Raw genomic sequence first — 26,464 nt, forward strand, 5'->3', positions numbered from 1 at the left:
TGTTCTAATGCTTTTATTTTGTAAGGATGTTATATTATCACATCTGCTTTCTCTACCAGTAAACTTGGGTTAGCTTCAGGCAGCTACAACGCTGCATATGTTTAAATGTGTGATATTGCTATCCATTGGTACCTGTTCTCAAAAGAGAGGCAGTTAATGAGGACACTGTGTGGCACCTGGTAATTTGGGTGGCGCCATAACTGTAATTTTTAATTGTTGCTAAAGTGTTGCCCAGTGTATAATTTGTGCACTGAACTTGTAGCCAATAGGAGTTTATGTGCAGGAAGGGAGGGGTAGTGTTAGGCATAGGGTAGCAGGAGGGTTAGTGTTAAGAGAGGTTGGGGGGGAGGGGTGTTGGTGTGAGGCGTACGAGAGAGAACGGCGCCGAAGACTTGGGCGCAGGACACAGCCAGTATATGGCTGATCCTGCTGCCGCACAAGTCCGGGCCGTGTTAATTACTATTCCCCCTCCAGGCCGACATGGATAGTGGGGGAATGAAATAATTTGGCTTCCAGCAATTGCTGGAAGCCGAATTATTGTTTTAAAAACAACTTCAGATCCGTCTTCTGACGGCGCTGAAGTTACTCCCTGTGCCTGCGATAGCCGTAGTTCTTATTACGGCCTATGGTGGCGCCGGCTGTGCCCAAGTCTCCGGCGCTGCTGCGCCCAAGTGTCCAGCGCTGGATTTACCGTGTTCGGGTGTGAGAGGTGGGTTAGGTAAACCGATAGTAGTATATCTGCAGTATTGCCAATATTCTACTATCACATTCACCCAGTGCACAAATATTGTGGCATCTAGTTAATTCAACAATGTTATCCGTTTTACTACTGTGTAACTACACCGACACAAAGAGTCCAGTTACATTTTAAAAGAAACAAGAAAAAAATGCAAGATAACAATTTATTTTCATTGATCTCACTTTAGTACATATGGCTTTCACAGTGTTTAGCTTCTGTACTGAAAGGCAGTCAGAACATAAAATGTGTTTACATTCAGTAGTCCCCAACCTTTGTCTGAGACCTGACACATTTAATGTAATATATCTGATTGGCTTTATACTGAGCTACCAGTGCTTTTGGTTACTGTCCACACAAAAGACCCATGCAATAATGGTTGCTGAATGCAACATCTGTTGTCCTAGCTGGGGACTTTCTGGTCTGTTCTCTTGCTGGGGAATTTGCATACATTCGTTATGCAAATCCCCTACCTGCCTTCTTTGATGACTGGCACTATAAAAGCTTTATATTTCCCAGAAGGCTTTGCTGGTCATTTCCCTTCCATGGTCTGTTCCTGATGGACACTGCTGGAGTGTCAGCCATTGCTATCTAGTATAGTTAATTCCTGGGGGTTGCTTTAGGCTCCCCTTCTAGCCCAGTCAGGTTGTATTATCTGTATTGCCTGTTCTGTCTTGTCTTGCCTGTAGCCATTGTCCTGTCCCTATGGTGGTCGACAGGAAATGGTTCTGATCTCTGTTCTTGGAGTATAGCTGGTGCAGCGGTTGCTACCAGCTATCTCTTCTGTTCTGTCTCCTGGGATCGCGCTAGCTACTTTTCGCTAGCGCTGGGGATCCTTCTGTTCTGTCTCCTGGGATCGCGCTAGCCACTTTTCGCTAGCGCTGGGGATCCTTCTGTTCTCTCTTCTGGGATCGCGCTAGCTACTTTTCGCTAGCGCTGGGGATCCTTCTGTTCTGCTACTCTGTACCTGGATCGCGCTAGCCACTTTTCGCTAGTGCTGTGGATCCTATCTCTCGCTTGTCCCTGTTTTCGTGTGTCTGTCGATGGTTAGTTAGGCGTGCTTGTCTCTATTGTGCTTATCACGTGGAGACCGCGCATAACCGCGTGCACTGTTGCGAATGAGTGCGGTGTTCGCGGTTAGCTAGCGTTTGTTATTTTCCGTATCTCCTTATTGTATTATTTGCTGTGCCTTTGCTACCCTCGTATTCTATTCTGATCTGCCTTGTGTCTCGTCTGGCGATCGCACCTCTCGCGATCGCGTTCCTATTTCATATCTGCCGTTGTGTGTGCGCGGTCGCGGGGTGGCGACTGGATTGGCGCACACACATACAACCTGTCCCTTTGCTCAATCTCATTCGCAATCGCCTCTCTTGCGTTCTGCGCTTCGTACAATTCCTGTCTGGCACTTGTGGAGGTACAGAGGATTGGTTCCTCTGCACTCCCCAGCACCATCTGCCGACAGGAATTTCCCTCTACAGGTGCGTAGCACCTTTTGCTGGGTGCCTGCAAATATACGCTTGTGGAGGATTTCCGCCGTGTCAGCGCACACGTTGTGCGCTGATCACGGAGAAAGTTCCACAATCGTTACAGGGACAGCTTCACAGGTGAGAAGTGTTTGCATCAGACAGACAAACCCTTAAAGAGAACCCGAGGTGGGATTTAATTATGTTACTGTGGCACAGAGGCTGGAGGAGGCGGGGGAGCGGCGCTGACTGACAGCGCATAGGTAAACATTGTGCTGGCGACGCGCTGCATGTCGCCAGCACTGTGGGGGGTATAGCGGCGCGCATGGGGGTCCTGGAGGCACACCATGGTGACACGGAGGCTGGTCTTAGTGTGCACAACCAGCCTCTGTGCCCCAGTAACATAATTAAATCCCACCTCGGGTTCTCTTTAAGGGGAACCCATGAGTGACATGGAGGCTGCCATATTTATTTCCTTTTAAGCAATATCAGTTTCCTGTCAGTCCTCCTTATTCTTTTGCCTCTAATACTTTTAGCCATAGACCCTGAATAAGCGTATGAAGATCAGGTAATCTGACTCAACTGATTCAGGTCTTACTGGATTAGCCAAGTGATAGTTCCAGGGTATTCAGATACTACTTATGCCAGATCAGCAGTACGCCAGGCAACTGGCTGTGTTTACAAGGAAATAAATATGGCAGTCTCCATATTACTCTCACCTCGGGTGTCCTTTAACAGCACCCATCTCTGACAATCACTGACACAGTGCAACTGTTTTAATGCTTATTCCCTGCCCTGAAGACGTACCACCCCTGAAGCTGTAAAGGACTGTTTAATATGACCATTGAATACATCAAATTTATAAGCAACAATCAGGTCACTTATTAGTAGTTTTACGCACACTTCTATAGACTGCCTATTCTTGTAAATTAGAAGTTAACTGTATGGAAAATTTTAAGTGCTTAATAGAAAAAAAATCTCTTTAGTAATCTCATTAATAAGGAATGTTTTCCATCAGAGTTTTGTGGCAATATGACCAACAGAAAATAGTCCAAAAAGTTTGGTTCACATAAAGTATAAAGGAAAGAAGATATCATGTTTCATGAGAAACTGCGATTAATGATTGCAAATGTATCACAAATCCTACACACCTAGACTTGAATAACCGGAACAGATGATGTGCTTTTGCACTTCGTTTATCAGTAAAACAATCAGATTTTTTATACCTTCAGCACAGTAAGTCTGTTATGTAAGTACAAAGTCCCGCTTCAGTAAGATCTTATCTCAGCTTTCTGCCCTCATATCTTTTTCATCAATGTATTTATCTTCAATGAAGCCATCATCTTCTGGCACAAATGAGTGTGTTTGTTCAAAAACCACCACCATTTCATCTTCTTCTTGGATTTTATCATTCCTGTCCATGGTAAAGTCCACATTGAACTCCTCTTCAAACATGTAGGGCTCTTCTTCTTTTAGTCGATGATGATTGTAACTTATTAAGAAGTTGTACCATTTAGGGAACTTGATGGCAGCGAATATGAGAAATGAGGTGACTAGCCCAACAATTAGCACTCCCACTAGGAACCTCCAGCTATTCCCTGTAGAAGAAGGGTATAAATCTTAGTGATAGGATTACATAAGTGTTTAAAGAGCACATCATACAGTAAGTATCGGATATTCCCATGTCCAAAATGAACTCGAACTGTTTTTTGTTTGGATAGAATAAGGGAGGAACAGAACCTCTGCTAGTTCTGCTAGAACCTTCTTTTGTACACAATGAGAAATACACTCCCAAACACAATTTTGTGTGCGGATTCTTGATATGGGTGGTGTGAAGAAATCAGTCTAAGGGTAGAAAGGTGCATTAAAGTGGTCTTAATGTCAGCATTTCTACTTTGCTCTAAAACAGGGGTGCCCACACTTTTTCGGGTCGTGACCTACTTTTCAACCTGCAGAGTCCACGAGATCTACCCCCACCCCCGCAGCATACATAAGGATTTTTATCAAGCTCCCCCACCCTCCCCCCCCCCCCCCCCAAGCCCCCAGCGAATAGCAGCAGCAGGAGCGAAAGTAAATACATTGAATACTGCAAATGTACTGTATTATGCTGGCCATAGTTATGCTACAAAGCATATATAAGCATACACTGCATATGCACTCTTCCCCATGGTCCAAATATTGTATTGGTTTGGTGATTCCAGCTCTAAACTACCCAGTGCTAGACAGGAGAAGCTGTCATCCCCCATAGTGTCCCCTCCTCACCCCTTGTGTCCTGTGAAGAAGTTTCCCAACGGCAGCCTGCACACAGAGAGCTGAGGGGAGGATGGTACTACAGGGCAGCCTATGTGCACACCATGAGGCAAGCCTGACATTCCTTTGCGAACAGACGCTGCCTGCTACGTGTGTCCAGCACAGAAAGAGACATGCAGAGAGTGGCTGTTATTCCGAGGACAATCTGCAATAAATTAAAATAGCTGTCAGTACTTTTAAGTAGTAATGAAGCGTGCTGTTGTACTACGTCTCACCTGTGCAGAGATGGCATATTATTACCTCACATATTGTTACCTTCTTCTTCTTATCCTCATCCTCCTCCCTCTCCTCCCTTTTCACTTTTCCTTATTTCTATCTTCTAGTGTGTAGATTTTGCTGCCTGGTGATAGGCTATACCCTTTCGATTGGCATTTCCCAGCTTCCACCAGTCAATGTCTTGTGTATATGGGAACCCTAGGCCCTCAATCTATCTAGCCACCTTTTCCCAGAAGGGGAAAGGTTAAGGGGTGTTTATAGGCTGACATGAGGACAGCCATGGGAAATTTTCGGGTTGTTTAATGTATAGACAAGGTTTACAATGCACTGGGTGCTTCTCTAGCTCAGTAGATTGGGACTTCATGCTGTGTCTTAAAAGTACTGGAAGCAGGCGGTACTGGTTAGCAGCTGATAGAGTTGTCCCGAACGGTTCGGCAGCAAACTTATTCGCGCGAACATCGGTGGTTCGCGTTGAAATGCGAACTTTATGGAGAGATCGACCCACCCCTATATTACATCATTGGGCTAAACTTTGACCTTCTACATCACAGTCAGCAGACACATGACAGCACTCTCTCCTGGAGCCCCCCCCCCCCACCCACCCCTTATATAAGGCAGCTGCGTCGGCCATTATCTCACTAGGTGTTGCTGCAGTAGTGAGAGAAGGGAGAGAGTTGCTGCATAGATTAGAGAAAGCTTAGTTAGGCTCTTGTAGCTTGCTCCTACCTGATATTTGTTGTTGAAAAGCACCACAAAAAGGGCTCTTTTTAGAACTAACGTTCTTGTGAAGTCCTTTTTTTGTGTGTGCCACTGACACTGCATTATAAAGCCCTGTGTGTCGCAGCTGGCCCTTGCAAATTGCTATACTGTGCAAGGCCCAGCATATTCAGTGCCTACCTTTTCACTGCAACTGTGTGTGACAGCTGCACATTTGTAATACCAGTCCGTACATACCTTTCACTGCACCTGTGTAACAGCACGCAGTTTTATATACCAGTCACTGCATACTTGTTCACTGCACCTGTGTAACCACATATTGTTGTACCAGCAGTCACCTTTTCACTGCACCTGTGTAACCGCACATTGTTGTACCAGCAGTCACTGCAACCTTTTCACTGCAAAGTGAGTGTGTTGGGGTGCACACCTGACCCAAGAAGATAATAAGGTCGTTATTATCAAATTCAATCAGCTGGACACTCAGTCACTGTTGTTCTGTCATTCAGCTACCTCAACCCGACCATATGGGCTTGAAAACCGCCATCGCCTGCACTCTCACCATGGTGCGCACCAGTCCAGCACGGTCATCACTACACAAACAGCTGTTTGCGGTGCGGTACACAGTGAGTTTAGTCTGTCAGTGTGAAGCAGTACACTAACTACACTACCTGATTAATGTATACACATGCAAGATGTCTTAAAGAGAATCTGTACTCTAAAGTTCTTACAATAAAAAGCATACCATTCTATTCATTATGTTCTCCTCGGTCCCTCTGTGCTGTTTCTGCCACTTCCTGCTGCAATCCTGGCTTGTAATTGCCAGTTTTAGGCAGTGTTTACAAAAAAAAGACATGTCTGCTAACCAGCTTGCAATAGGCTGAGAGGAGCTTAGTCTGTGACTCACACAGAGCCTGCAGGGAGCATGGAGAGGGTGTGTATAACTTCTATCCTATCACAAGCCGAGCAGCACATTCCTGCCTGAGTGCCTGAGCCCGACAAAGCTGACAAAGGAAAGAAGATTAGATTATATAACAGAGAGATAATACAGCCACTGTGCAACTAGTGCAGTAAGACAGACCACATTAGGACAGGTATAGGAACTTATAGGATAGAAGAGATAAGGCTGAACATTTTGTTACAGAGTCTCTTTAAAGCACTTTAGGCCTCCAATTTAGCAATAAAATGTTATTTCTACCCTTAAACCCTGCTGTGCGTCAAATCCAGATTTTTCCCCGGGACTTTTGGCGTGTATCCACTCCGCCATGCCCTCCTACAGGTGTTAGACCCCTTGAAACATCTTTGCCATCACTTTAGTGGCCACAATTAATGTTTGTAGTTTTGAAAGTTCACCTGCCCATTGAAGTCTATGGCGTTTAAAAAGTTTGCATGTTCGCAAACTTTTTTTTCGCATATTCGAGGTTCGCGAACCAAAATCGGAGGTTCGCGACAACTCTAGCTGCTGTCTTATTACTATTGTATGCCCTATTTTGACACAATGTGATTTCACTTGCATGTATGTATTGTTTAAAAATTGTTGTTTAAAAATAAAAAATAAAAAATTATGGCAGCCTCCATATCCCTCTCAGTTCAAGTGTCCTTTAAAGCTAAGGGAATGGATAATTGATATTAAAGGGACCATGGCTGAACCTAAACTTTGCAAATCTAATTGTTTCACAAGTTTTCTGGCAGATATGACTTCTGTGGCAGAAAATTGAACTTTTATTGAAGAAACCTTAGAAAAGGGTTCTATAGATTGTGGATTTTAAACAATAACTGGCCAGACACAGCACTTGGTAACAATGACAGTGCAAAGAGTTTAGAAATTGCAACCTTAAACTTCAGTAAAAGCTTATTGAGCCGGCACTCCAGAGAGTGGCTGAGTGGAGTAAAACAGCAGGGGAAAGCGACTAAGATATGCTCATCAATACTTTTAATAATGTCATTTTAAAAGCTAGAGCTGACAACATTGTTTTATGCGCTTTGAGTCCTATGGGAGAAAAGCGCTTTACAAATGTTATTGTATTGTATTGTTACTGGTTTGCCACATGCTAGGACGTTTCTTTCTTTAACTTTAATTGTCTTTTTTAAAATTCAGCCAAAAGTAATATCGGAAATGTAAAAGACGCGCAGAAGAATAATCCAAAAAAAAGTTTGCAAGTTAGGAATAGAATAAGGGCTCATTTTTAGATGAAAGGTTTTGATATTTAAATTCCTTTTTATAGCTTGTTAACAGCTACTGCTTACTGGTGTTTTTCTGGGTGGTTAATCATAGCGTTAATGCAACACTCTCCAAGCACTCCCAATCAGTTGCAGCTGCCAAGCTGGTTCATAATTTCTGATATTTTTTTTTAATACATGATTTTCAAATGCTCAGTAACAGTGCAATTTTCTCCCCCACGAAACTGCCACCAAGTCCAACCAGTGCTCTTTAAGGGCTGGTGCACACCGAGCGGCTTTTTGGGCGTTTTCAGATCCGCTGCGGATCTGCTTGGTCAATGTATCTCAATGGGGTGGTGCACACCAGAGCGGCAGGCGTTTTGCAGAAACGAAAAATGCCTGGGTGAGGCATTTTTTGGATTTCGGATGCGTTTCTGCCTCAATGTTAAGTATAGGAAAAACGCAAACCGCTCTGAAAAACGGCACTTCAGAGCGGTTTTGCCGGCGGTTTTGTTACAGAAGCTGTTCAGTAACAGCTTTACTGTAACAATATATGAAATCTACTATACTGAAAACCGCAGCAGCAATCCGCAAAACGCTAGCAAAACGCCATAGAAAAATAAAAAAAAGCGTTTAAAAATCTGCTAGCATTTTGCGGATCTGCTAGCGGGTTTTGGTGTGCACCAGCCCTAAACTCTATGGTTACGTATGCTTGGTAGCAGATGTAGGCTGTTTGGCAAAATAGTGGACACTCTTTAACCACTTCACCACTGAGGGGTTGTACCCCTTGAGCACCAGAGCAATTTTCACCTTTCAGCGCTCCTTCCATTCGGAAAGTACGGATTTCTCCATCCCTGGGGGTGAAAGGATGGAAAAAGGGACGGAGAAATTCGTACGGGCGGGGTTAAAGTGGGAATATACTCAAATTTCATCTGTGGTCTGCAGCATTAAACATAGCATACAATTAACAGCTGAAACAGTTTGAGTGGCTTCCAAGGTACTGAAAGGGTTAACACTCAAGCTTTTCACTTCATATAACTGCTGATTCATAAGCTTGCTGTTGCCAACTCCATTGTTTTGTTCTCTTGCAACTCTAAAGGTAGCCATACATCTAGCAATCTGGCTGTACGATCAACCATTCAATTCAATTATTTTAGAGAATCGAGTGTGTTCCAAAATTCCCAATTGATGAAAAATGGCCTATTTTAATGTTGAATTGACCAGCTTAGTTGATCGAGCAGGATGCAAGATATGGGTCAATTACACAGGAATCTGCTACTATTCATGTCCTTCGATAGACTCTGAATCAATTTTTGCATTCAGAGCATGGAGACACAACATCGGTCAGAAGGTGAAATGCAAAAAGTCAATCACTTTGTCGATTGAATCACAACCGCTAGATGTATGGCTACCTTAAAGGGACACTTAAGCCAAGAATAAAAATCCGTTTTACTTTCCTGGGGCTTCTACCAGCCCCCTGCAGCCGTCCCATGCCCTCGCAGTCACTCACGGAGGCTCTGGTCCCCGCCGCCAGTTAGTTTTGTTTTCGCTGACAGGCCCCGACAGGCCTGGCCACGAGTACCGTATTTTTCTTTGCATTCCCATCCGCAATAGCGTCCTGCATCTATCATCACTATTGAGGATGGGAACATGAAGAAGGATACAGGTGGCCAGGCCTGCGCAGGCGCAGAATGCCTGCAGACTCCCTGTCAGGGCCTGTCAGCGAAAACGAAACTAGCTGGCGGCAGGGGAAGGGAGGATCCGGGAGTGACTGCGAGGGCACTGTTTTTTTTTTTTGTTTGTTTTGTTTTTTTATTCCAAGCTTAAGTGTCCCTTTAAGTGTTGTTACTATTGTTTTGTTGACTCTATCATATTTGATCACCTTCAAAAACTATTAATCACTTGCTACTAAATGTATCGCATACCTTGACAAATGCCATTGTAGTGTGATGATCAGTGTTTTTTTCACTAAACATCTGAGTAGTTTTAATGGGGTGTATGCACATGGCCAGGGCCGGCCCGCTCATGAGGCGGGGTGAAACTTTTGCCTCAGGTGGCAAACTTCTAGGGGCGGCATCCGCCCGTCCGTGGGTGCGGGGGGGGGGCGGCCGCCGAGCTGGAGGGGTAGCGGGCAGAACGGGGGTATTGGGCCTAGCGGTGGGGAGGGGGGTCGGACCCCCTCCCTCCCTTGCCTGGATCTGCGCTCCCCTCCAGCTTTAAATAGTGAGTAAGCATCCGACAGTAAGAGGCACGGGCGGGGGATCACTCACCTCTTCCTCGTTCCAGCGTGCGCTCCACTAACGTCACTTCCTGCAACGCCACCCACTGTATTGTAAGTGGCCGGCAGATCGGGGGACCCCACCCTCCCCACCGCTAGGCCCAATACCCCCGTCCTGCCCGCTACCCCTCCAGCTCGGCGGTCCCCCACGGGGGGGGGCAATTTTTTCAAGATTTGCCTCAGGCGGCAAAAAGTCTAGGGCCGGCCCTGCACATGGCTCAAGTGAGCACAGGGCCGGCCTTAGGTTTCACAGCGCCCTGAGCGAAACCGCATAGTTGTCTTCATATAGGTAGCATAGTTGCCCCCAGTGTAGGTAGTATAGTTGCCCCATATATGAGTTTTCCCCAGTGTAGTAGCATGGTTGCCCCCAGTGTAGGTGGTTTGCCCCCAGTGTAGGTGGTTTGCCCCCAGTGTAGGTGGTTTGCCCCCAGTGTAGGTGGTTTGCCCCCAGTGTAGGTGGTTTGCCCCCAGTGTAGGTGGTTTGCCCCCAGTGTAGGTAGTTTGCCCCCAGTGTAGGTAGTTTGCCACCAGTGTAGGTAGTTTGCCCCAGGCAACCCCCCCTCCCCCCCCCCTTTATGTGGCAGTGGGCCGGGCAGAAACTGACTCACCTGATATCCAGCTCCAGCGCCGATGTCACTCTTCTCTCCCCGCCTCCGCTCCATCTGTAGTTAGGGCAGGCTACAAGAAAATGGCCGCCGTTTGTCTGCATTTGTGGACATCGGCGGCCATTTTCTTGTAGTCCTGCTCTAAATATAGACGGAGAGTACACAGGGAGACAGCGGGGGGGGGGGGGGGGGGGGGGCGACAGGGTTCATGCGCCCTTGAGAACATGGCGCCCTGAGCGACCGCATAGGTCGCTCATAGCAAAGGCCGGCCCTGAGTGAGCACATAGTATTATATCAGCAATCACCAAGCGCTTTTAGAATCACAAGCCCTCAAAAACTGCAAGAGCTTTTTCTTGCAGTGTTAAGCAACCCTTTTTCAATTTTGTGCAGTGTCATAAAGGATTCAATAAAGTCAGTGAACTACTCCCTCCTTTCCTTATCTTTATTGCTTCTGAGCCATATAAGGATATGTTGGATTATAGGTTCCTTCTAATTGTAACCTAGAGTAGTGAATGTCACTGGTCTGGTCAGCTTCAGCTGTGAGAAAAGTTCTTCTGAATGTGTTCTGTGATTCCAGTAATCTGATCTTTTTCAACTAAACCATAACCGTAGGGCATTGCAATAATACTTCTAGTAACAGCACGGTGGCTTTAGTGGATAGCAACGCTTGGTCTCCAGTTCGAATCCCAGCCAGGTCAACATCTGCAAGGAGTTTGTATGTTCTCCCTATGTATGTTGGGTTTTTTTCCGGGCACTCCGGTTTCCTCTCACATCCCAAAAACATACAGAAGTTAATTGGCTTCCCCCTAAAAATGGCCTAGACTACCAAACATACGATGCATACATAGACATATGACTATGGTAGGGATTAGATTGTGAACTCTTCCGAGGGTCAGTTAAGTGGCAATATACTCTGTACAGCGCTGCGGAAGATGTCGGCACTATATAAATACAAAATAATAATAATAGTCCAAATCCTGGCAGGACATGCTAGTTATAGGGATCATAGATTAATGCTCAATTTCAATGCAGCTGTGCTTCCTATCTGAAAAAGAGACCTGCAATAGTTAATGGCTTCCCATCATTAGCACAGGACCATTAGCAACTCTGTGTATTCTGTTGCCACTTCCAATGGTTCCAGTTTATTAGAATATGAGACCATGAGGCTTTGGAAACTTAACACACCAACTTTGTCAGAGGGCATTACAGAATTATCGCTTACAGAAGACATTAGCAGAAGGGCTCACATAATATTGTTGGCCTTTTAATGGGGATTTTGGTAGTTTGCAAATGTATTTTTGAGCAGTTGCCGGATAGTGTATTGGTTAAGGGGACCTGAGTTCGAATCACGGCTCTTCCTGTTCAGTAAGCAAGCACCTATCCAGTGAGGAGATCTTGAGCAAGACTTCCTAATACTGCTACTGCCTGATGAGCACGCCCTTGCGGCTGCAGCTCTGGCACTTTGAGGCCATCAGGAGAAAATCGTGATTGAAATGGTTCAGTGTCTCATCTATAACAAACCATGATGATGGCCTGAAAAGGAAAATTATTTCCCATCTTATCTATAGTGTATATGCATAACACCTCCATTATGATCTAATATAACCCAGGCACACCTAGTAGATTGTAATTACGTAACAGACATAATTTTAATCCAGTGAGTCCCAGGTTTGCTGAATCACTTCCCTGGGTATCGCCTCATCTTAGTAACCTCTTCCTTTTTCTGCCTTTATTTAGTATTGCTTGAACTGCACCTGGTTCCTACTGGTGTATGAGTCCTGCTGGAGAGATTTCCAGACTTGTTGCTAGTGATATAGCATGAAGGGGGGAATATCCCATCAACAAGTTTAGAGACTACAATGAATATTAGTTTCAAGATTTAATCTTTTCTTCTTTTACCCAAACTTTAAAGCAAACCTGAAACACAAATAAACTAATGAGATAATGAATTGTATGTTTAGTACAGCCAAGAAATAGAACAGAAGTAGCAAAGAACAGAGTCTCATATTGCTTTCCAATACAGGAAAAGTTAAAAAAGGAAACCAAACCCTTCAGTTATCTATGCACCCGCTGGGTCCAATACAGCCCTGTTTTCTGAAGCACTTAAACAGCCAAACAGAGAGAAAGCTTGAGATAAGGTTTTACTGCAGGAAAGTTCAAAGGGTCATTTTTTTCTGCTTTGTTTAATAGCTTAAAAGACAGAGTGTGCTTTAAAAATAGCAACTGTGACAGTATAATGCTATGTTCTGAAAAAAAAGGCCATATAACCTACAATCAAAATATGAGACTCTTTTCTTTGCTACTAACGTGCTATTTCTTAGCTGTACTACGCATACAATTCATTATATCATACGTTTATTTGCGCTCCAGGTTTGCTTTAAATAAAGAGAATTGATTGGCTTTACATTTCAAGTAAATTTGGTGAAATTATTTTTCTAAAGTTTAGTCTTGTTTTGGTGGTATGTGATCTGGTATGGCATTCAATAGCAAGTATGATAATAAACGGACAAATATTTATTAGTACCTGTCATAGATGCATCGCTTGTTCCATTGATAGTTGTATTGTCAGTTCCATCGATTGTTGTATACAAAGAAGCAGTTGTAGGGTTTCCAGTGTAGGAAACTGCCTTAGTAGTACTTGGGTCTTCAGTGCTACCAGGACACTTTAATTTGTCCCAGACTGATTTTATTGTGGAGTTTTCCATGCCCTTTGGTGTGGCACATGTGGTGATGTCTTCATTGTCTGTGCAAGAGTTAAATGGTTTTGATTGTTAGATTGCCGGTAAATAAAATGCTAACATTTACAAAAAAAGAACATTCACAATTAAGTGTGTGGAAAAAGGAATCTTTTGACTAGCACTTTAGGCCCTGATACACAAAGCATTTCTCAGACAGGAGAGTTTTTCACACCTTATCAATGAAATAACTCTTCAGTTACTAGGAAGCAAAAAGTATTTAAAGTAAGGAGCATCTTATATACTTTTTTCTACCTATTTTGTAGTTGTTTTTGTTTGTTTGTTTGTTTTTTCATATTCGGCAATATGAAAATGTACAATTTTATTTTTATTATTATTATTTATTTTTTTAGTAATCCTTTTCCCTACACCACTGGAAAGCATTCTTGTCCATGGTAGTATAGGGGCACAGTATACTTTTTATTTTCTTACTACAAGGCGTAAAATGCAAAATAAAGATACAGTATTTAAAAAAAAAATAAAGTTGTCATTATTGTGTATCACCGCCATGTAGGGCAAAGGAGGGTCACGATGATAGTATGCCTCTGGAGGTCTTAGCGAAGTGTTGAGTGTAGAGCTCTAACATGCCCCATCCACACTGCTATAACCGTAAACTGGAGCTGTGGCATTTGCATCTTTCACTTCCTGCCAGGGCTTCCTATAATTTGGACTAGTGAGCGTTCTTGCTGTGGAATTCCCTGCTGAAGATTCTGTGGCTCAGATCAATGAGTAGGAAATATAAAGATGCTTAGGCCAGGGCTCCTGGTTATTGTTCTAGTGGGGAGACAGTGGTATTGCCCCAACTTTTTCTTGGGTAGCAGAGGTGGGAAAGAGCCCCTTTTCCTTAAAGTTAATTTCCACTATCGCCCAGAAAACAAGGTCAATCCGTTCAGTTCAACTCTGCTGAGTCGCTAAACATGATTTCCAGCTGAAACTCTGATATGGGAGTGTCCAAGGCACTTAACATCTACTCAGTCTAGTGTAGTTTAACTTGACCTAGGTTTTAGCATGTGCCTGCTTCATTTATATACCTCTCTGTAGCAATTTCCTGTTAAACACCATAAGATCACAAAAGTCATTTTCTATTTACAGAGTGACAGTGAGGAGAGGGCACAGAGTGATATGTTGTAAGTTTTTGGAAAGGGTATAGCAATACTTTACTGCATTGCTGGAGACTTCATTTTGCTGTTGTGTTTATCCAGTTTGCTTTGTGATTGAAATTTGTGAGATTGTTTACATCAAAGGAATGGCTTTAGATTGACTGTATTTGTGTCCTGGATGTAGTGTTTTGTGAAGGAAGTGTGGGTAGCAGCCTCTGAAACTACTAAGTTAGGTGACATTGTTTTCTGCATCGACTGACTTCAGTGTGATTTTTTTTTTCTATTGTCGATCTCCTGGATATAGCCTGTTGCAAAGAAAGTATGCAATATTAACCATAATAACATCAAAGGTGACATTTGTTGAAGGGATATTTCATTTGGTGCTTTTATGGATATAACTATCTTTTTATTGCCCCAATGATTTATATGAAGTAATTGTTTTAGATGTATAGTAAAAAACAGCGTTTTCCACCCCCTTTTCCAGTGACCCCAATGTTCCACTATTTAATTGTATGTGGCCCACAGCAATGGGGTCTCAAGGACCTTGTACCTAATGGTGTGTGTGAAGGGGGAATAAAATGGGGAAACATAATTAAATGTGTCTATAGTTGAGGGTGAATGAAATGGGGGAGCATAAGGATGTATGGAGTTGAGGATGTGTTTTTGGAAAGCGCCTAGTAAAATGTGTAGAAAGAGGAGCACATAACTAGTGTGGAAGAGGGGGTGTACCCAACAAAATGTAAGTGCAGGGGGGGGCACATAATGATGGGTGAGGGGAGCATAATGAAATATGGTGGGTTATCAAAATCTAGTCTTGGTTGGAGCATTAGGAAACCCGAGGCCGGCTCTGCATTAATTTAGTTGCTATGCACCTTGCCGCATCATCCAGTTCTTCAGTGAGTCCGGAAAGGAGCACAGGAGGATCGTACTCTGGCAGTGAGGGGCGAATCCTGCTGTGACTGGTAAGTATGGTTCTTTTCTGCAGGAGCCAGGGTCAATCAGCAAACATTATGTTCAATTTCGCTAGTTCATCCCTCTGACAATCTCAACAATGGTGAAATGGCCCCTAATCTAAAAGGCCTGGACCACCCTGGTATAAAGACTTATGATTGCTCACATTGAAATAAACTTTGTATTAATAATCACATTTTAATAGCGACGCTGATGTGCAGTTTATTTCGTTTTTATAGATACTAAAAACGTAATGTACGTAAAATATTGGTTTCCTAGGAATCATTCCACTACTTTTTAATAGGAAAAGGAATATAAAAAAAATAGCTGAACACTATTCAGTTTTCTTAATTGCATTAGGGAAATTTTATCCTCTCAATAAAAAAGTGAATCACAAATTACTTACTTAGAATCAATTTGCTGGTATTTAGCTCTTCTAACAGGTTCATAAGGGAGCATGTACAGTTCCACGGATTTTCACTTAATGTTATGTTCAAAGGTGTGATCAAATCCTTTAGTGCTTCTTTAAGTTCCAGGTTCATCAGGTGGTTGTTTTGTAGGTTTAAAGATTGCAGTTGCTTTGGTAACTGTATAGTTGAAGGTAATTGTGTAATTTGATTGAAACTGAGATCCAGAAACCTTAAGCTTTCTAATCCATCAAAAGACTTTGCCTCAACAAATGTGATGCTGTTGTTTTTGACCAGCAAAACCTCAAGTTTGAAAAGTTTAGGAAAAATGCCGTTGTCAAGGCTGCTGATGTTACTGTGACTCAGATCCAACTCTGTAAGATTAGAGAAGCGTTTCAGAGCTTTTAATTGATCTAAGCCAATATCACTGTTAGACAAATTAAGTTTTAGAACGTCCGTTGTCAAATCTACAGGGATGCCGATAAGGCCGCATCCGATGCATGAGCATTCCTGTAGGTGAAAATAAACGAAAACTGTTACAAAGAAGATAATACTGGATTTTACTCCACAAGTATAAATGTATCATAGTTATTGTTACAACATGGCACTGTTAATTTGCCAACCATTAGACCAAATGGGTGAAAATGTCTAGGTAGTGACAAAACCTGTCTTATGATTTGTTCGTATCCCTAGAATAGTAAATGTAACTGATAACCTACGACATCCCTTGTAAGCATGCTGATAAATATTAATTTAAAAAAAAAGAAGAAAAAGTGATATGTATAACAGGGAGAGTTAATTTTATACAGCTAAGAGGGCAACATGAGATGGATGCAAATCCTCTAGATTACAGCTTTGGGAAGTCCCTTGATGCTTCAAGCTGTGTTGCTGAATAACTCGGGGACATTTCTGGCATACTTTTAGAACTGCCCCACCTTCACTCTGGTGCAAAATATTACTGATATTTTAAAAATTAGTAATATCTACACTTTCTCTCTTCCTCACACTAACCTCTCCTCCAGACACCTAATGCTAACCTCCCTTCTCTGTGTCTAACACCAAACTCCCTCTCCATGGCTTACACTAACCTCCCTCTACATGCCTAACACTATCCTAACTCTTGGGACTTGGCTACATATAGGTGAACCCATTCCTATTCCCTCACACTTACATTTTGGCCTTGCAGTTTTGGGACTTCGGCTATACTGTAGCTGAACTCGCAACTAATCCAACCACCATACCTACCGCTATATCAGTTTGGCTACAGTGTAGCCAATAACCCATCCATGCACCGCCCCTACTACTATATGAGTTCAGCTATAGTGTAGCTGAACGCATAACCTTTGTGTGTGCTCAACAATCTGATAGCCAAGTGTCTGCGCCTATAGCTGCAAATTTGCTTATGGTACTGCCAAATCGTGATTGACTCCCTCATTCCAAAAATCCTTAAGTCGACTCCAATATTTGACCCTCTTCAACTGGAATTGTTTATTGAATTTACAGTCTCGTGCAATTAACAGTGCATATAGTTCATGGACACTGAGACAGAGTCAGAGGAGGGTGGAGAAAGACAAGAAAGTTAATGGGTAATACATTAGGTACCCACTGGGCCCCCTCTGCTCCACGGCCCCATAGCAGGTACTATGGCTATTGCTACACCCCTGGTGAGAACAATAGATAGTCAGTCTTCAAAAATAAGAAAACATCTGCCTATTCAAAGACCGTAAGGATATATTTTATTTTTGTAAACGGGAAGCAACTCGTGCGATTTGTTCAAGGTCCATTAAAGGGAACCAGAGACGAAGCACCGTCATGTATTTTACTATATAGATCAGTGAGAACATTAGAGAAAACAGCTACCATGCTTTCTGTTTCATTCTGCACTGCTCAGCGTGTTTCTTATCAGACCTGATAAAATCCCCGACTGAGCATTCAGTCTGGCTTTGCTATAATGACTCAGCTATAATGATTCCTGTGCAGAGCCAGCATGGGGCAGGCTTGGACTTGAAAACATGCGAGAACACAGACTGAGCTATAAATATTCCTGAGCAAAGCCAGATTGAATGCTCAGTCAGGGATTTTATCAGGGCTGATTAGAAGCAAGGGGCCTGATTCACAAAGCGGTGCTAACAGTTAGCACACTGGTGAAAAGCCCTTTATCATGCCTAAACTCAGTTTAGGCACGATAAGTTTAGGTGTGATAAGTTTAGGTGTGATAAGTTTAGGTATGTTAAGTTTAGGTGTGATAAGTTTAGGCATGATAAGTTTAAGCACCAACTGGGTTAGCACCGCAGTGCACTGCTGATCAAAAGTTTTGCGCTAGCAAAGTCTGGTGCACTTCACATAGAGTTTAATGGCGCTGCTTTGTGTGCGGGACTTTGCGTGCGATCTAAACTTATCTAAACTTAGCATTCCTAAACTTATCATGCCTAAACTTATCACGCCTAAACTGGCTTTTCACCAGCGTGGTGCAATGGTTATCACGCCTAAAGTATCTAACTGGGTTAGCACCACTTTGTGAATCAAGCCCCAGCTGTGCAGTGCAGAATGAAACAGAAAGCAAGGTAGATGTTTTCTCTAATGTTCCCACTGATCTATATGGTAAAATACATGAGGGTGCTTAGTCTCTGGTTCCCTTCAATATATATTTCTTAATTCTTACCTTGTTGTCGTTGCATGTGAAGTTGGCAAGGCTGCTTCCCATCCATATCATCAAAAGCAGAATTAGCATTTTCATCTTTATTTCCTACAATGAATAGAATTACAGTTAAATCTTATGTAACTGAAAACAAAGTATACAGGTAAAGCTATTTTATCATTGTTTCTTTGACCTTAATGCAAGAAAAAAATTAAAGCTTACTGAGCCTTTTGAGTTTAGGTGGGTGAGATTTACTCACTATTCTATTTCAGCATACTGAAAATTCATTACAGTAAGCACTGTAGTACACGGCGGTTCCGCTGCATTAAAACCACAATCTGATACTGTTGTGGCATTCCAAATGCAGCATTTACATATACATGTGTTCACAAATCGCATTCACATTTCACTCTACACGAGACCTTAAAGGAGTTATCAGGCAAAAAAAAATGAGTTTCACTTACCTGGGGCTTCTACCAGCCCCATGCAGCCATCCTGTGCTGTCGTAGTCACTCACTGCTGCTTTGGTCCCCCTCCGTCAGCTAGTTTAGTTTTTGCCGACCTCGGGGTCGGCGGGCCGCATTGTGTACATTTTTACGCATTCCTGCTGTTGCAGGAACATTGACACATACATTTTTACGCATTGAACCACTAACGCGTAAAACCGTATGTGTTAATGTTCCTGCACCAGCGGGAATGTGTACCCCGAGGTCGGCAAAAACTAAACTAGCTGACGGAGGGGGACCAGAGCAGCAGTGAGTGACTACAACAGCACAGGATGGCTGCATGGGGCTGGTAGAAGCCCCAGGTAAGTGAAACTTTTTTTTTTTTTTTTTGCTGCCTGATAACTCCTTTAAAACTGAACTCAGGAGAGAAATTTTTAATATCTAGCCCCTTACTGGAAAGGTATGGGAAATTCCTCACACTGCGTGCATATGTGAGTCTCCTTGTGACATTTCCGCTCATATAAGTTGTAACTTTGTGTATGATTAGTGATGTTATGTTTACATTCCTGAGAACTTTTTGATACCCAAATGTTAGGTGTAAAGCAGGGATTGGTGATATTCTAACAGGGCCCCTGTATGCAGAGCTGGCGTTGGAGCATGCTACTTATATACATATCTACCTGTCCTCACTCCAACTTGCATCTACATGTCTACTCGGCAACTTCTGAACTGGCCACTAGAGCTACTGGTTCACTGCGGACACATGACAGTGAGCTTGGAGCTTTAGTGGGCAGTTTAGAAGTTCTGGGGAGACACGGAGAACAGAGCTAGAGTGAGGCATGCTCTAATGCATGTTCTGCATCCAGTGTTAGGCTCTGATTCACGCTTTGCATGGGGGTTATGGTGACACATTGGGCGGGGGGGGGGGGGGGGGGAGTCACGGCTTTTGGCCTATTTTTTTTTAAGCCAAAAGTGAGGGGGTAGAAGAAGGGGCTTATGCTGGGGTCGGCCTATATGCGAGTATATATGGTATAAGTTCATTGGTATACCTCAGATTGTGCCTAAATTATGATGTACATGTGACTATGGTTTGGAATAGATTGTGAGGTCTTCTAATGGACAGTTAGGGCCTGAGCCCACTAACGCAGTTGTGTCCGCTTTTCAGTTGCACATCAATGTTACAGATGCCGAAAAGCAGACAGAAGCGGATAAAACTGTGGGCTCAGACCCGTAGTAACAAGACTTCAAGTCAAACATTGCTCTTGCCAGCTGGTTCCCTCCTTATTGTTGACAGTAAATCCATTTCCCAGAAGTTTTTATCAATAAATCATGCAAACAAACTAGAAATCGCAGCACAACTACACCTAACCTTCCACCTTTATGAACAAGCTGAAGAGGTACCTAGGAAAAGGTTTGAAACTAGTAGAATGTGAATGGCCTTTTTTTCCCTTCTAAAAATCTACTTTTGTTTAATTGATGTGTGCTATACCAGCTTAGAAGGGGTGGCAATACATGATATGGTGATTCTGATAAGAACATATGGGTCCTGATGCACCTTACTGTGGTAAAACAGTAAACAGTGCGCAGGGAGTGCATGGCAATTTTACTGTTACTAGCACAGGGAGAGCACCGGCCATTAACCTATTAGTGCGGCGCACATTACTGGGTTTACATGCCTGTTTCTTAACGCAGTAACACACGTAGTGCTCCCCCTGCACTAGCCGGCCGGTGTTCCACCTGCACTAGTGATGGTAAAATTGCTGCTGCCAAGAAGCACAAGCTCCACTGTAGCAGAATTTCGTGCATCAGGTCCATGGGGGACATGCTCTATACACAAGTATACCCCCGTAAGCTCTTACATAACAGGGTTTGGTATCACATTTTAAAAGTTATTATTAATGAAACAAAGTGTGAAACATGCCCTGTGGTTTTATGTTTAACAGACTCCCTGGCAACTAGGGCATCTAGTATGTGAGTGGACATCACGTAACAATGCTGAAGTATGGTGCACAGAACATGAAATTGTTTAGAAAAAAACTCATGCAGAGGGATGAACCTCACAAGCCTCTTGCTTGCCTGTCCATTCTGAAGAAAGAGAATCCAGGGGTGGCAAGCAGTTGTACACCAGCCATACTGTTAGGCCCCTTTTACACTAATCAGTTGCTCTCCGTTAATGCTGAAAGAAAACTGGTTTTCATAGTAATCCCCATGTTTTCCTATGGCACAGTTCCCGCTATACGCGTTTTAACTGAAATATTTTTCACAATGCATTGCCATGGAAAAAACGTGTACCAACACGTAATAACACACTAACGCGTACTAACGCATATCAGTGCATTAAGTATAAAAGGGCCCTAACTGACTGGCCAGCACAGTGGCTGTATGACTGTGGAGGGACCTCCTGGAGAGACCATTTGGGACTGCTTCATAAGAACACCTATGGTGCCCATACATGGTACAATTTTTTTTTTCATCCAATCTTACCGTTTCTATGTAGCATAAGGGTAAATTAAGTGAATATACTGAAAGGATAATTTACGGAGTTCCCTTATATTACATTGAAATGGTAAGATTGGATGAAAAAAATTGTACCATGTATGGGCACCCCTAGAAAGATCTTCCGGTCCAGTCCTTTCAGTTTTCTATCAGTTTTTCCTAACTGGACAAGAAATGTACACCTTTTATGTATGACCACAGCTATAGAAACACATACAAAACTGATGCCAACTGACAGGACAGGACATGTTTTTATGTGTGAACCAAGCCTCAGAAAGAGAGAGGATTGCTTATATAGATAGGTTAGGTATACTTGCGTGATGACTTCTCTTTTGTTGACATGATTTTCTGGCTGCAGCCATCACCGGGCATCCCCATAATAATGGTCAGATGTAACTTTGTGAATTCCCAAAGTGACAATGCAGGTTGTTTCTGTGCATGCACACTCGCAGATGTTTTTCTGTAGTAAATTCATGAACAGCACCTTATTTAAATTGATTTGTATTTCATTAGGGCCTCTTTTTTAATTTAATTGCTATAGTTTGTATTGGTCTAGGTGAATGGGAAGCCCTGCCTGCAAATTCAAATATACTAATGGTGGGGCTCCTAGTCAGTATTTAAATGGGATGTGTCAAGTACAGCCAGGGGCTTTTCTAGGTAGATAAAAGAAAAGAAAAGGAACACAGATGAAGATTAAGAATTACAGATAAAGAAATGATGGAAGATAGGAGTATATAGATATCAATACCATAGTGGACAGATGAATACTCAAAGAACAACAGAAGAAAAGGTGTATTGGAAAATAGAGGATTATAGTGCTGCATTTTAATAAATGATTCTTTATATAATTCAGCAATTTTTTTTCCTTACTGTGTAAATTTAGAATTTAGCCCCAATATAGTAGATACTTGCCTGAGAGAGGGTGAATACCTCGAGGCACTTCTATTAAAGGCCTTACTGCCACCACTAAATAAGCTACTGCTCCCCCCCCCCCCTTCCCCCCATTGTTAAGAACTCTGAGGCCTGGCATTGTTTAAGGGATCATGAGCAATGTACCAGCCTACATGTGGGAGAGAGGGGTGTTAACAGGGTTTGAATTTGTTAAAAGTAAAAACATTTTTTTTGTAATTTTGACTTTTTATGCACAATTGCTAAAAATAAGACATCATCAAGTATCACTTTTGCATTGCAAGTGCTCATTTTTATGGTAAAAGATATAGTGGATTGCCCATCAGGCAGTGCGATGCCTGCTGATGATGAATGGGGAAATCCACAAGTCCTTGCACTGTTTCCTATTCATTTTGATGCAGCTGCTTATACAGCCAGGCATCAAAACATGCACTTTTGGTCCTAGAGGCGGCAGGGAAGTCTGGGTGCCGCCATAGGTGCCCATGTTAATAGCAGCCATTTGCAGCTATAACTGGAAATGTGAGTGCTACAGGCTGACAACTCTACAAACTGCAGTTACAAATAGCAGGGTTGGTTAGGCATCAACGGGGTGGGGGTCACTTAGGGTTAGGCATTGCCCGGGGGCACTTAGGATTAGGCTTCAGCGGTGGAGGGAGAGGGTTAGGAATCAGCTGGGGGGGTTAGGGTTAGGCATTAGCTGGGGGAATGAGTTAGGATTAGGCATCAGGTTGGGGGGGATTAGGGTTAGGCATTGATAGTGGAAGGGGTCATGTGAAAGTAAGGTTAGGTTGCAGTGGGTTGCAAAAGTATTCGGCCCCCTTGAAGTTTTCCACATTTTGTCACATTACTGCCACAAACATGCATCAATTTTATTGGAATACCACGTGAAAGACAAATACAAAGTGGTGTACACGTGAGAAGTGGATCGAAAACCATACATCATTCCAAACATTTTTTACAAATAAATAACTGCAAAGTGGGGTGTGCGTAATTATTCAGCTCCCCTGAGTCAATACTTTGTAGAACCACCTTTTGCTGCAATTACAGCTGCCAGTCTTTTAGGGTATGTCTCTACCAGCTTTGCACTACTAGAGACTGAAATCCTTGCCCATTCTTCTTTGCAAAACAGCTCCAGCTCAGTCAGATTAGATGGACAGCGTTTGTGAACAGCAGTTTTCAGATCTTGCCACGGATTCTCGATTGGATTTAGATCTGGACTTTTGACTAGGCCATTCTAACACATAGATATGTTTTGTTTTAAACCATTCCATTGCTGCCCTGGCTTTATGTTTAGGGTCATTGTCCTGCTGTCCTGGTGAACCTCCGCCCCAGTCTCAAGTCTTTTGCAGTCTCCAAAAGGTTTTCTTCCAAGATTGCCCTGTATTTGGCTCCATCCATCTTCCCATCAACTCTGACCAGCTTCCCGGTCCCTGCTGAAGAGATGCACCCCCCGAGCATGATGCTGCCACCACCATATTTGACAGTGGGGATGGTGTGTTCAGAGTGATGTGCAGTGTTAGTTTTCCGCCACACATTGGGTTTTGCATTTTGGCCAAAAAGTTCAATTTTGGTCTCATCTGACCAGAGCACCTTCTTCCACATGGTTGCTGTGTCCCCCACATGGCTTGTGGCAAACTGCAAACGGGACTTCTTATGCTTTCTGTTAACAATGCCTTTCTTCTTGCCACTCTTCCATAAAGGCCAACTTTGTACAGTGCATGACTAATAGTTGTCCTATGGACAGAGTCTCCCACCTGAGCTGTAGATCTCTGCAGCTCGTCCAGAGTCACCATGGGCCTCTTGACTGCATTTCTGATCAGCGCTCTCCTTGTTTGGCCTGTGAGTTTAGGTGGATGGCCTTGTCTTGGTAGGTTTACAGTTGTGCCATACTCCTTCCATTTCTGAATGATCGCTTGAATAGTGCTCCGTGGGATGTTCAAGGCTTTGGAAATCTTTTTGTAGCCTAAGCCTGCTTTAAATTTCTCAATAACTTTATCCCTTACCTGTCTGGTGTGTTCTTTGGACTTCATGGTGTTGTTGCTCCCAATATTCTCTTAGACAACCTCTGAGGCCCTCACAGAGCAGCTGTATTTGTACTGACATTAGATTACACACAGGTGCACTCTATTTAGTCATTAGCACTCATCAGGCAATGTCTATAGGCAACTGACTGCACTCAGATCAAAGGGGGCCGAATAATTATGCACACACCACTTTGCAGTTATTTATTTGTAAAAAATGTTTGGAATCCTGTATGATTTTCGTTCCACTTCTCACATGTACACCACTTTAAGCCTGATTCACAAAGCGGTGATAACTCCGTTATCACGCCTAAAAGACTTAAGGCGTGATAACCTTTGCACTAGCAAAGTTATCACCGCCTTGTGCTCTAACTCACGCGAAGCTCCCGCGCGCAAAGTCCCATAGGGCTTAATGGGCACTTCGCGCGAAGCTCGGTGCGCGCGTAGCGCACCGCGCTACGCGCGCAAAACTTTGCGCGCGTGAGTTTGCGCGAATCCCTTCAGATCACGCCTAAACTAAGTTTAGGCGTGATAAAGGGCTTTTCACAGGCGTGCAAAGTGTTTGCACCGCTTTGTGAATCAGGCCCTTTGTGTTGGTCTTTAACGTGGAATTCCAATAAAATTGATTGATGTTTGTGGCAGTAATATGACAAAATGTGGAAAACCTCAAGGGGGCCGAATACTTTTGCAACCCACTGTATAGTAAAATATAGGTGAAAATTATTGATCTATTGCTATTGGAATTACCCACTGATTTCTAGTAGAATATCAGTAATTTACCAATACTCTACTGTCAGCTGTCCCCAGTGCCCTTTATAACATGCCAGGTAAGGCTCTGGAAGTGCTGGGCACTGCAGTAAATTGCAAATACTGCACAGTGAATCCTGGAAGGCAGAATGCAAACTGCAGTCCCTGTTAGTAAATCAGCTTCTATATCTCCTTTTAATAAACTGTTTAGTGTAGGAAAAACATACTGCTGTATATAATTAACATAACTGAATAAGCATGATACATATACAGACAAAAACCTATGAATATACATAATACCAGTATATATGATAAAAGGAATATTTGAAAACTTACTTCATTACAATGTTATAAAAATCTATATTTTTAAGTGTGTATAATAAAGACATCTTGTGGCTTAATTTTTAAGAAAACCTATTCACATGTCAGATAGGTTTATCTGTGCTGTTCAAGTATTATACATGTCAGAGGCACTAAATGCAGGATATTGTTTTATCCTAATGAACAGATTAAATACATCTTTCTCATTCACACTAAGCAACTGTAACAGTTTCCATTCTGTAAAAGTTATTGTCACTATCTTTCCTAAATATGTGATATTTTTATTTTACACTGCTGAAACTTAGTCTGGGCAAAGTTAGAGCAATCCTAAGAATACTGTTAACCAAAATAAGCCATACATAATAGCTCTATAACAACAAAGTGTCTAAGTATTGCAGGAGTCATATCATACTTGTACTTTACACTATCACACAACTATAGAATATACAGCATTGTAGCTGTATCGTAACAGTAACATATTAGAAAACTGACATGCCTCAGATAAAGTCTTAATAGAAAGTATACACCACAATCTCCACTTAGTGACTTGTTATAATCCTACCTTTGTGGAATTCTGGCCGGGGCACCAGTCTTAGTGGTGGGGATTACAGCACTGCCCTTCACATAGGCAAGGAGTAAAGCAGCAGCATGGCAACACCTTGTTCTGCTTTAACCTTTGTACTCGACAACAGGTGTTAACGCGTCTTTGGCAAAAGATTGACTAGCTTATTCTAGTCCTCTATTGGGCTTAATCCAATCTGCAGCCAATAAGGAAGTTAGAGAACAACGTGATTAGATCTTTTGCTTCCTGACCTCTGTAGTCAAATCAGGTTAGCGGCATCCATGTTGATTATGGTACTTAATCCAAGCTGTTAAGCAGGAATGCATATTTTAGTGGTATTAAGTGCATTTACATATGTATTTTATGTTATGTAAGATGTTAATTACACAGTGGGAGGACTCCTAATAGCTAGATAAAAATGTATAGCTCTGCATAGCATTTGAATGAACACACAATGCTGGATGTTGTTTAACCTACATTTGGTCCAGCAAATAAGCCCAACCTCCCCTCCTATCACATCATTGTCTGTCCCATGTAGGTTCAGCCTGATGTCAGTGCTGAGGTTTGCCGTAACACACATATATTTGAGTATATCACACACATAATAAAATGTTTGCAAAAATCAGCATAAGTACACTGTAAATGGAAT

The 26,464-nt window shown here is 42.8% G+C and overlaps 2 protein-coding genes across 5 annotated transcripts in view; one reads left to right on the forward strand and one right to left on the reverse strand.

Annotated features, from left to right (window-relative positions):
* IFT74 (intraflagellar transport 74) overlaps positions 1–26,464 on the forward strand; it is a 125,565-nt gene that overhangs the window by 40,818 nt on the left and 58,283 nt on the right. The gene's annotated exons all lie outside the window — the stretch shown is intronic.
* On the reverse strand, positions 889–25,986 carry LRRC19 (leucine rich repeat containing 19). 2 transcript variants are annotated; one of them, XM_068234654.1, is made up of 6 exons: positions 25,816–25,986; positions 21,569–21,715; positions 18,338–18,421; positions 15,675–16,185; positions 13,007–13,225; positions 889–3,797 (listed from the first exon to the last, which is right to left on the reverse strand). In XM_068234654.1, the coding sequence occupies exons 3-6, from the start codon at positions 18,410–18,412 to the stop codon at positions 3,484–3,486; spliced, it is 1,119 nt and encodes a 372-aa protein (XP_068090755.1). In that variant the 5' UTR covers positions 18,413–18,421; positions 21,569–21,715; positions 25,816–25,986; the 3' UTR covers positions 889–3,483. The 2 variants fall into 2 exon arrangements, with proteins under 2 accessions (XP_068090755.1, XP_068090751.1); XM_068234650.1 differs by lacking the exon at positions 21,569–21,715.

This window comes from Hyperolius riggenbachi, chromosome 1 (genome assembly GCF_040937935.1).
Source record: "Hyperolius riggenbachi isolate aHypRig1 chromosome 1, aHypRig1.pri, whole genome shotgun sequence".
In the NCBI taxonomy this organism is placed as follows: Eukaryota; Metazoa; Chordata; class Amphibia; order Anura; family Hyperoliidae; genus Hyperolius; species Hyperolius riggenbachi.